Here is a 12434-nt window from a genome sequence, read left to right as displayed (position 1 = left end):
GCCATGGAAATTACGGATTTAATAAATATAATAAGAGCTAAATAAATAGATATTCCAAGATCATGAAGAAAAGACTTGATATTATGACAATTGAAATTATAAATTCAATGCATTTTTCAATCAAAACTCCAATGAGATTTTTCATGGAACTTAACAAGAAATTTAAATTCATATGAAGGAGTAATGGGTCAAAAAGAACCAAGATAAAATTGTACAAAAATTATATTGATGCGGTTTGACCAACTAGAGATCAGGTCTTAATTTAAAAAATGATATTAATCAATGGAGAGATAAATATATCTCATAATTATATAAATATAAGTAAGAGTCTAGAAACTGAAATTTTTAATATGATGGTAGAATTATATGATGCTATAATGGACAGCTATCTACGTAGAAAAGATATAATGAGACTCCCTTCCTCACACCGTGCACATAAACAAATTATAGATTTATTAGACACCAAAATATGAAAAACAAAACTTTAAAGCTTATATAAAAAAAAAATCTTTATATGCCCTAAATAAGGAATTATTTCTTATCTGTATGCTAGGTGTGTCAGTGCTATTTTTAACAAGAAAACACAAAAAACCCTTCAGTTGAATACAAAATGATCTGTAAAAGACATGAGCTAAATCTGTCACTAGCAACCTAGGTTAATCTTCAACTATAAAACTGAGTAAAAAAGCTAGTTGCAGATTATATACCATATATTATCATTCATTCAAATATTTAAGACCCACAAAATAATAACAGATTTCATTTATGAACACCTACATATGAAGTGACAGAAACTGAAAACAGTCTCTGATATCCAGGACTTATCCTGACACTCAGAGCTAGGTTACGATGTCCTGTTGAACATAAATAATTTTACAGAGCATCAACATCAGACAAGGCCATTCCGTGACCATGGTAGAACAAAACAAACATAAGACTGCTCCATAATTATATCTGAACACTCACGAAAACAGGAACAGTATCCTTAACCACAAAAATGACCAAATATTCCCCTATCCTGGCTAACATAAGAGACTGTGACTTCTTAACCAATTACAACTTTAGTGTTGCTCTAGGTTTCCCTCCTTCCAGATGAGATTTCCTAAGATAGAATTACTCCCATTTCCACTAGCATAGAATTACCCCCACTTCCTGATAGCATCCAATCTAGAGCAAAGCCTGCTTCACTAAATCTTTCTGAGAATCACTTAACAAAGACCTAAATCCTACATTAAATTCTATCACCATCCTCCTATAACCTACAGTTCTCATAGTGTGCATTCAACTACAAGTGTGTTCCTGGTGGTCTTTGTATGGAAGGCATTGACAATAGCAAAAGAATTTTTTTAAATGCATGGGAATGAGACCCCAAACTTTAGGATAGTACTTACACCTAAGAAACAGAAAAGGGACACTCTAGCTGTATTTCAAAGTTTTACTTCTTTTAAAAGAGAGAAATCAAAAAATTATATAACAAATATACCTACATGTTTATATTCAGTGGTGGGAATATAGTAATCTCTTTTATTAGTTTCCCAATGTCTCTGTTTAACCATGGTGAAATACACATAACCTAAAATTTACCATCTGAACCATTTTTAAGTGTACAGTCCAATGGCATTAAGGACATTCACATGTTTGGCTACCACCACCACCCACCCACCGGACTCTTTTCGTCTTGAAAACTGAAACTCCATACCTACTATAAAGCAACACTCCAATACCTCCCGGCACCACCATTTTACATTCCTTGTCTATGAATCAAACTAACATAGGTATGTCATAAAAATGGAATCACACAGTAATTGTCCTCTCTATTTGTTGATATGTTTAAAACATATCATGATTTAAATAAATATTTCTGTGAAGTAGAGCAGAAGTGAAGCTCTCCCCCAATTATAGCCTAGAGGGAACCAATTTTAAGTTGGTTTTCAGTTTCATGTGTTTTCATTTAAAACATACCCTTCCATAATACACATAGAGCGATATGATGGAATAGATGTTCCTATTGGCTTTTGCATCTTATCTTTGCACTGATGTTATAATTATCTACGTGTATGTCTATCTAACCCACTAGAAGACATTGTCCTTGATTATGGAGTTGGTGCCTTATATTCTCTTCTTACTTCCAATGTCAAGCACAGTCACTAGAATATAATAGATGTTCAATAGATGTGTATTGAATAAATGAATGAACTATTCTATCAAGATCACTTTATTGTGCTTTGAAATGATTGACTTCAAACTAATGATCTGAAAAACTCTCTTTGAAATATATGACTTGCTCCAAATCATCAATTTCAAGTCATCCTATTCATCTTTCTTTGGCCTTTACAGCAATCCCAACTATTCTTGAAGCTTCAGTGGCACAGGGAAATTCTTTTTCCCTCCAAGGACAAGCATGCATATGACTGATCCTTCTTCCCCACAGCCTTATCTTGTTGCATCAAGCATTTGAAATTTTAAGTAACTTTCAAGCAGCTGTAATTGAACAAATATTATTGCTGCTGAAGTTGTGCCAGTGACCACATTACCATAACCATAACTCAAGCAAAGCACAGACAAGAACGACTTCATGGAAAAAAGGCTTATCATTCACTAACTATCTTAAAGCAATTACTTCTTTATTCCTTCAAGCCTGCTATTGCTAAAGATGTCAAAGAAAAAGAATTTATCATAATGGATCACTCAAACGCATAATGGATCACTCAAATGCAAAAGAAAATGTTAAATAAAACAACAACAACAATAAGAGATTATCTTTAACTAAATACGTCAGTAAAAATTAGCCTAAATCTAGTCCATGTCTGAGATCACTTATGTGAACCAATGAAAGATCATGTACTTAGAATGGAAAAGAACTGAGCCCAGGTTCCTATTTCAACATGGGATCGTGGTAAGCATGCCCATACCTATGCAAACACTTGGTGAGAACATTATCTATCCTAAAAGGATGTTAGAAGATTAAATGAGGGAAAATAATGTCAACATGTATGTATGTATGTATTTTTAAGATTTTATTTATTTATTTGACAGAGAGAGCAAGAGAGCACAGGCAGGGGGAGCAGCAGAGGGAGAGGGAGAAGCAGGCTCCCCACCAAACTGGGAGCCCAATGTGGGACTTGATCCCAGGACCCTGGAATCATGACCCAAGGTGAAGGCAGACACTTAACCATCTGAGCCACCCAGGGGTCCCCAAAGAATATTTATTAGAGGTCATTAGCCTCCTTAGCTCAGTGGTTTGGTGGGATGTTGAAAGTAGAAGCTAAGTTTCAGTGTTAAGTGGAATGAGTGAGAAATGCAGAAATAGAGACAGTACTTGTAGACAACTGTTTTCAGAAACGTGGCTGAGAATAGAAGAGAAGAGACTGAGCTGTAACCGAAAAGGGGAAATCAAGATGAAGATTTTCTTTAAAAAAAAAAAGATGAAGATTTTCTTAAATAGGATAGGGCATATTTGAATGAGCAGAAGGGAGCAAGCAGACATGATGTTAGAAGATGTAGAATAAAGAGGAGATAACTGATAAGATATGATGCTTGAGGAAATGGGCTACAGAACAGAGAGATTTGATCTCAGCCAGGAAGAAGAAAGCTGGCTTTCAGAGAAATCGAGAAAAAGAGAGGAACAGACGTGGATGAGTTGTACATTTGAAACCAGGTGGTGAGAAGCCAAGAGCTCCTCTCTGATGGCTTCTGGTTTCTGTGTGAGGTTTGAGGTGAGGTTGTCTGCTGAGATTGAGGGAGCTTTTGGAGGTCATGGTTTGGTGAAAAATGATCCAGAAAGTTACCAGGTTACTGTGGAGAGTGAGGAAATGAGATGATGAAAGAAATGTGGTAGTAGAATTGTAGATCAGTATGGAGAGCCCAGTTGAAATTCTGGAGGTAGACTTCTTAGCCCAATGAAGTGGTGTTTGGGCATTTTGTAATTTAGGGGCACATAGTTTAAAAATCACCATTGTCTCTCCTGATTATCTTAGAGGAACACAGAAAACTGAGGTAAAAGTGCTTTGTCATAAAAGTAGTCGATATTTCTAAACATATAGAATCTTTCACCCTTTTTTCCCCTCCCACTTTCTGGTCTTCAGATATTTCTTTGATAAATTCTTATAATAAATATGTAATCTTATTTGCTGAGTAAGTTACAGGATATAAAAAATGTTGACATTATTTTCCCTCATTTAATCTTCTAACATCCTTTTAGGATAGATAATGTTCTCACCAAGTGTTTGCATAGGTCCCTTGTTTAGCTTTTTTTCCTTCCTAAAATGATCTATCCTCTTTCCCACTCAGCCCAGCTAACACCCATCCTTCAGTTCACAGCTTTAATGTCATTTTCTCAGAGGAGCTTCTCTGACCCTCCAGATCTCTGTGAAACAATATTCTGTCAGTGTAATCATCAACACAATTATAATGATGGAAACTAAACAGCTAATAGTATATCATTGATCCCCTTTATTTATAGATTCTGTACTAATTAAAATTTATTTGTAACTGGAAAATCAATACTCACAGAGCTGTCACAGTCATTCCTGGACATGCACAGGATAGAGAAAGATCTGAGTCATCCTACATTACTTTCTCAACTGAGGTCAAAAAAGATGATGTTCTGCCTTCTTGTTTCAGCTCTCATACTATAAATGTGTCCTTTTTGTGATCTACTTCCTGCCAGTTTTTCACATTTTTGTGCCTTTTTGTTGGAAATTTCAGTTTAGAATGGGTCCCCATGTGGCACTAAAGCACCATCTAATATTCCTAAGTGCAGACAGGCTGTGATGTCCTTACAGAGAAAACCCATATGTTCGTGATAAGTTTCATTTAGTCCTCAGCTCTGGCAGGTTAGCCATGAGTTTAGTGCTAATGAATCCACAACATATATTAAATAAGATATCCCTAAATAGAAACACACATGAAATAAGTTGGCATATTGATTCTTGACAAAAATGTTGTCAGAGACTCACAGGAACCTAATCCTATATTTCCCCTGGGAACAATAATTCAGTATTCATTAATTCAGTGGGCACAGCAACTTCATGGAACAGAACCACCAAGAAAAATAAGAATCTACAGCAACTGTTTTCTTATTACCTCTCTTTCAACAGAATGTAAACTCCAAAAGGGCAGGAACAATCCATTTGAATTGCAGCTATATTCCTAATACAGGGCCTTGTACATACGTATGTTTGATAAATATTCATTGATTTGCATGAATGGAAATGAATAGCATCTCCTAGCAGTAAAGACATGTTCTCTTAATACGTTTTACTCTAAACCCAGGACCATGGATCTCTTGGTAACATACAAACCTCACTCTATAAATATTTTTGGCTCTCTTAGCAAATGCAAATTGCTGTAGTCTTAATGTTTGTGTCCCCCCAAATTCTACTGTTGAAAACCTAATGCCCAAGGTAATGGTAGTAGGAGGTGGGAACTCTGGGAGGCCTTAGGTCATGAGGGTAAATCCTTCATGATTGAGAATAATGCCCTTATAAAAACACCCTACAAAGGAACCTAACCCCTTCTGCCATGAGGATACAGCAAGAAATCTGCAGAGGGCCCTCACCCAACCATAACTTCCTAATCTTAGACTTCCACCCTCCAGAACTTTGAGAAATAAATTTCTATTGTTTATGAGCTATCCAGTCGTGGCATTTTGTTATAGCAACCCAAAAAGACTTAGAGGCTAATATATGAGTTGAGGAGGAAATGTATTTATGTTGAAAGAATGTTAAATCAGGAAACAAGACACCTGCATTCTTGTCCCATCCCTGAGGCAACTGTGTGGGGAAGAAGCCCCTCAACTTGAGTCTCTGTTTCCTTATCTATGAAATAAAATGAACGCAGTGTCCCCTGTCAGCTTTGGGATATGTGTGTATATTATCTGGGTTCACCGACTCAACCCTCTTTTCCCTTTTGCTACCAGAAGGTGCCTCTGATCTAGCATGTAATACCAAAATAGCAGGGACTTCTGAGGCCTTGCTGTGCTGCATCACCAGTATCTAGAAAGTGTCCAGCACACAGTATATATTTATAGAATCCATGAATGAATCTGTCTCCTGAGAATCCAGAGTTCTAGCTCACAATATTAAACTAAGCCCCTTTTGTATTTGCAGATGCTCCAAGAGCAGCTTGGAAGGTGTGACACTATATTTAAATACGTTGTTATTAACATAGCAAGAAACTGCAAAATAAGACTTTTTGTTACTTAGTTTTTTTCTTAAAAAAAAAAAGCCTGTAGAAAATTTGGTCATGAAATAAGAAAAATTACAAAGGTCATTTAATAAGCTATCATTCAGAAGTAATAAGTATTAACATTTCAATATATGTTCTGTGTCTTCTTTTCTAACTCTTCCAGTTTTTTTTTTTAAGTTAATGGTCTTTTTTTATTGGGAAAAAAAAAAAAGACTAGCATTTACAACTGGGAATGGACATAAATTGTAATTCCTTGATCAGGAATGTTGATGCCTGTGCTGAAGTCCACAGTCCCAGCCTACTCTGCTGGCTCCAAGTCATGGTTCAGGAGGTTTTAAAAACAGAGAGTCCGAAGATGCTCCCTTGGTAAAGGTTTGTGTTTTTTGTTTTTTGTTTTTTTTGAAATTTGTGTGAATGGTGACAGCCTGACACCCATGTAACTCCAGGACAACGTGGACAATGCTAAACCAACATGTGCGGCATGCCACCCAGATGAGTGTCATGGTCACCAAGGGTGGGGGCACCCAGAAGTATGAGAGGGCCGTCCTGCTAAGTGGGGCTACGTCTACACAGCTTATCCTTCACCCATTTCTCTGCACAGCATCCTGAGGTAAACCAATTTAAAATGTTTGTTTTCAGTAAACCAGCTATGACAATTTATACTAACAAATTGAACTAGAACCCATTTGAAGAAGTTTTAAATTTTTTTCATTTTTTGTTTTTAATACAAATGCCTGACTGTGCTCAATTGTCAAGCTGCATGCATGAAAAACTGGCCAGCCCAGTGTATTAATGATGAGCAAATGGAACTGCGAGGAGTCCACTAGGTGCTTCCTTATCATTAAGGTAGGACAGTATTTATGTCATAGAACTGATGTGTAGCTTGATCTTTAGGGGACAGGACCACCGACCAATAGATGCAGATTTTGTATGTGTGGACAGAAGGTACTTTTGACATTCAGTTTTGCTATATAGAAACAGAATGAGTAAATGAACTTTTTTTTTTTTTTTTGCAAGAGGTAAGTAAAAGATTCAATTTGATTCTTCTAGAAGGGGAGGAAAGGAGTTGAAAGTAGGCCTTCATTTTGCAGTCATCATCTGTACGAATTCTTCATAGTTGACTTGCCCATCTCCATCAATATCTGCTTCTCTGATCATTTCATCTACTTACTTCTTCATCTGTTAGTTTCTCCCCTAAGTTAGTCATGACATGACGAAGCTCTGCCGCACTGATGTAACCGTTGCCATCCTTGTCAAAGACTCGGAATGCCTCACGAATTTCTTCTTCGCTGTCTGTATCTTTCATTGTTCTAGCCATCATAGTCAAGAATTCCGGGAAGTCAATGGTGCCATTACCGTCAGCATCAACCTCGTTGATCATATCCTGCAATTCGGCTTCTGTTGGGTTCTGACCCAGTGACCTCACGACAGTTCCAAGTTCCTTTGTTGTGATGGTGCCGTCGCCGTCTTTGTCAAATAGGGAGAAAGCTTCCTTGAACTCAGCGATCTGTTCTTCGGTCAGCTGATCAGCCATGGTGCGAGCGAAGGGAAGAAGAGCAGAGGGAGCGAGAGTGGCTGCACCAGCGCAGGGGCTGTGGCGCGGCGGGTGCCTCCGCTGCTGTTGCTGCCGGTGCTGCTAAGGCGCAATGCGCGCTCGGGCGTTGTGCCGCTGCCGCCGCTCAACTGCGAGTAACGCGCCCGCGAGGCTCCCAGCACTACTGCCTAACTCTTCCAGTTTTATTTAATTTTCCAGTCCATCAGGAATTCGTTTTTGTATTTATTCAATAAATTCTTTCAAATTTTTAATTGGCAGCATTTATTGAATAACAAAACATACAAATATCAGCTAAACATTCCACATGTACCCAAGTTAATTCATCACCTCCTTCTACCTCTCTAAATACACTCCTCCCTATGGCGACCCACTTAGTGACATAAAGCAGAATTCTACAAGTTTCCCTCACATTTCCCAGTGCTCTTAGTACTTCTAATAGGTCTCCAGCTCCTCCTTCAGCTCTCCTTAGCAAGCAGAAGACCTAACCGTGGCCTTTCCTAAATCTCCCAGCCTGTCTTCCCACTCCCTTCCGCCCTTCTCTGCAATACCAACGTGGGACAGATTGACTATTTACAGCTACACAATCTGCTTATGTCCTCCCAGAGCACCGAGGCCTCTGTGCCTGCTGCTGGCTCATTCCAGAACTCTCTTCACCTAGTTACCCTAAATTCCCTACCTTCAGCCCTAGCTTAGATATCACACTCTCAAAGAAATCTTCCTTAACCCTCCAGACTGGAGTTATGAATCCTCCTTCTTGTTCTTTGTAATGACTCCATTATACCACTAATATAATTCCTATTTTCATAGTTTATCTTTTCTGCCTCCCTTAGGGACTATAAGTATCTTGACATTTTAGGATTTACTCTATTCATCATTATATCTCCTAAACTTAGCACAATGTCAGACACAAGGAAGTTGATCAAAAACGTTCTTTGGAATGAATGAAACTTTATATTCTCCTTTTATAATTCTACCTTTATGATACACTTAACATGACATGTGCTATGATCTATTTCCTGATCGTATTTTGCTAAGCAATGTCTACTTACCCTTGCATCAGTATTGTCTTATTTTAATGTATTATGGCTTTATGATACAGTTTAATATCTAATAAGGTACACTCTCCCACACATTACTCCTATTTTCTCATCTGTTCAGTCTGTTAGATGAGAACTATGTGTTAGTTTTTTTTTTTTTTTAACTTTTTGCAAACTTCTTTTTGTGTTGTAATGATATTACATAGACCTAGGGAGAAAACTGTATCATCCACAACTCATACTTTTATCTCTTCTTCTGAAAATTTTGTACTTCTCATTTCTGTTACTTCAGCTACTGCACTGGCTACAACTTCTGGGAATAACAAATATTGTGGTGAATGTCTTTTACTACCTAGATTTTAATTAGTATTCTAGGGTAAAAATAACTTAAGAAACACTACTTTAGGGGCACTTGGGTGTCTCAGTCACTTAAGCATCTGTATTGGTTTCCTTGGATTGCCTAACAAAATGTTGCAAACTGGATGACTTAAAAGAACACAAATTTATTCTCTCACACTTCTGGAGGCTAGAAATCCAAAATCCAAAACCAGGGTGTTGGCGGGGTCATGCTCCCTCTGAAATTTCTAGAGGAGTATCTTTGCTTGCCCAGGCAAAGTTTCTGAGCCCAGGGTCAATGGCATGATCTCTGGTGTCTATGCCCTGCAATGGTCACAGCAGTATCTCCTTTGAACAGTTCCACAGTGTGATCTGGGGATTATCCTTCAAGGGCTATTAGCCCTCAAGTCTGGTTCTCTTTTTCTCCTAGGAATTTTGTAGCTACTTAATATACTTTCAAATATTACATCTACCTAAATTATCAGGATAAGATTTTATTTTTAATAAGAACCTTAAGTGGTACTGCCATGTTGAGTTTGAGAAACCTGTGAGACATATAGGGGGAGATCTCAAGTTGGTAATTGGACATACAAATCTGGTAGTCAATGGAGAGGTCAGAGCTGTGGTTATACATCGGAGACATACCAGCATAGAGATGATCATATAAAGTAATATACTGAGAGCACCGAGGGGTCTCAGAAATTATACCTGACATCTCTACGACCGCTGCCTCTAAAACTGTATGAGACTGCTGACTCCAGAGCCAGAATGGATGCCAATTTGGAGTTTCACAAGTGTGTCTAACTAAACCAGAGTTACAAGCTGCACCCCAGTTATAAGGACTAATGGTAAAGCAACTTTCTGACTTCTATTTAGAGAAGCATGGATTCATTTATAGAGGAAATCCACAAACATGGAAAGGATGTTCAGTGGTGTTGAGTGGCTAGAAAGAATGGCAGATGTCCACCACAGTGGCCCCATAGAACTCATGATTCTCCTCATCCTCCTGCATCAAAGCCCTCAAGCTCTACAACTAACAGTCATCCTTAATTCTTCCATTATTCTCTACATCGAATCTGTTGTCAATCCTCTGACCTCTATCTCTAAAATATATCCTAAATGTATTCCCTTTTCTGTATCAATAATACCTTAGTCCTAACCACCAGCATCCTACATCTTGACCACATATTACAACAGCTTCCCAACTAGCACTCCTGTTTCTACTTTTGTACTCCTATAGCCCAGTCTTCACACAGAAGAAAACAGACTCCTCTTCTAAAAGTACTCATTGGACCAATTGGTACTCTGCCTCAAACCCTCTAAAATTCCTACTTTTGTATACAAGGTGCTACATAATCTGGTCCCTGCCCCACATCTAACTTTACCTCATATCACTATGTCATCCCATGCTCAGCTCCAGCCATAACCACACTGGAATTCTTTCCTGTCCTTGGACACAACACAATAGGCTCATTCCAACCTCAAGACATTTGTACTTGCTTCTGACCCTAGATCTTCCCATAGATGGTTCCTTTTTGCCTTTCAGGTCTCAGCTCAAGTATCATTTCTTCTGAGAAATCCCATTATAAAGCAGTCCCTCTGTCACTCTTTATCATATCCTCATTGTCATTTTTTTAAAGTAAATTCCTTGCCCAATGTGAATCCCAATGCAGGGCTTGAACTCACAACCCCAAGATCAAGACTTAAGCTAATATCAAGAGTGAGACATTTAACCAACCAGGCAGCCCTCCTCATTGTCATTTTTAATAGCATTTGTAATTATGTGAATTTATGTTATTTCTGACTTACTGGGTCTCTCTCCTCAGTCAGTAAAATCACCAGATTGCAAATCTATCCATTTTATCTGCCTCTGTATTCCTAGTGCTTGACACAGACTGGGGACTTGGGATGCATAGATTATATTTATATATACTTATCTTATTGAATTGAGATATTTATCTTATGCTAATAGACTGAGAGAATGTGTATATATATATACACATACACACATATTTGTTAAATAAGATCATGGATCAAATAAATTGCACAGGCTAAAGACTTTACAATGGGAGAAAGATAAAATAACTGAGCTCTACAGGGGTCTAAATGGTTGCCAGTGAAGTACTGAAACCTAAGCTTAGTTTTGAGGAATAGGTAAAATTTGGACATTCAATTTTTTAAGATTCCCAAACAAATGGAAGGCATAATAGAGAAAGATGATTCAATACACAGATATCAAATAAGCATGTGAAAAGATGTTCCACATCATATGTCATCAGGGAAATGCAAACCGAAACAGTGAGATACCACCACACACCTATCAGAATGGCTAAAACCCAAAACACTGACAACACCAAGTGTTGACATGCATGTGGAACCACAGGAACTCATTCATTGCTGGTGGGAGTTCAAAATGGTGCCGTCACTTTGGATGGCAGTTGCAGTTTCTTACAAAACTAAACATACTCTTACAATATGATCCAGCAATTGCACTGTTTGGTATTTACCCAAAAGAGCTGAACACATATCCACACAAAAACATGCACACGGATGTTTATAGCAGTTTTATTCATGATTGACAAAACTTGGAAGCAACCAAGATGTCCTTTAGCAGGTGAATGAATACATAACTGTGACACAACCAAACAATGGAATAATATTCATCACTAAGAAGTAAAGAGTGAACAAGTCATGCGAAGCCATGAAGGAAACTTAAATGCATGTTATTAAGTGAAAGAAGCCCACATGCCGTATAATTACAACTATATGACTATATATATGACTATATATGACTACATGACAACTATATATTCTGGAAAAGGCAAAACTATGGAGATAGTAAAAAGATCAGTGGTTGTCAGGGGTTGTGGGGAAGAAGGAATGAATAAATGGGGCACAGAGAATTTTTAAGGCAGCAAAAGCATTTAATATGATACTATTATGATGGACATATGTTATTATACACTTGTTCAAATCCATAGAATGTACAACACCAAGAAAGAACACTAATGCAAACCATTCTTTCGGTGATTATGGTGTGTTATTGTAGGTCCATTGATTTTAGCAAAGTGCAATAGGTGAGAGATGTTGATAGTGGGAGAGCCTTTGCCTGTGTGGGGGCAGAAAATACATGGTAATTCTCTATACTACCTGCTCAATTTTGCTGTGGACCTAAAACTGCACTAAAAAGTAAAGTCAATTTAAAAAATAAAAAGAAAAAAGAAACAAAGAAAGATAAATCAGAAAAGACCAGAATTTTAGTGGGAAACCACCATGGGGAAGCCAAAGGTTGGAAGGTACTGAAAGGAAGCACAGTC

The 12434-nt window shown here is 37.7% G+C and overlaps 1 protein-coding gene across 1 annotated transcript; it reads right to left on the bottom strand.

Moving 5' to 3' along the window:
* Positions 1-7122: 7122 nt before the first annotated feature.
* On the bottom strand, positions 7123-7852 carry LOC123936642 (calmodulin-alpha-like). The gene has a single exon (XM_045997098.1). It carries the CDS (start codon positions 7721-7723, stop codon positions 7349-7351), a length of 375 nt encoding a protein of 124 aa, XP_045853054.1. The 5' UTR covers positions 7724-7852; the 3' UTR covers positions 7123-7348.
* Between the last annotated feature and the right edge of the window lie 4582 nt (positions 7853-12434).

Source organism: Meles meles, chromosome 2 (assembly GCF_922984935.1).
Source record: "Meles meles chromosome 2, mMelMel3.1 paternal haplotype, whole genome shotgun sequence".
In the NCBI taxonomy this organism is placed as follows: domain Eukaryota; kingdom Metazoa; phylum Chordata; class Mammalia; order Carnivora; family Mustelidae; genus Meles; species Meles meles.
Note: the sequence above shows the minus strand (reverse complement) of the source record. Positions and strands in the feature narration are given on the sequence as shown.

Bases quoted from the DNA above. Each gene is read 5' to 3' on its own strand.
- LOC123936642 (XM_045997098.1), bottom strand. From the start codon at position 7,723: ATGGCTGATCAGCTGACCGAAGAACAGATCGCTGAGTTCAAGGAAGCT.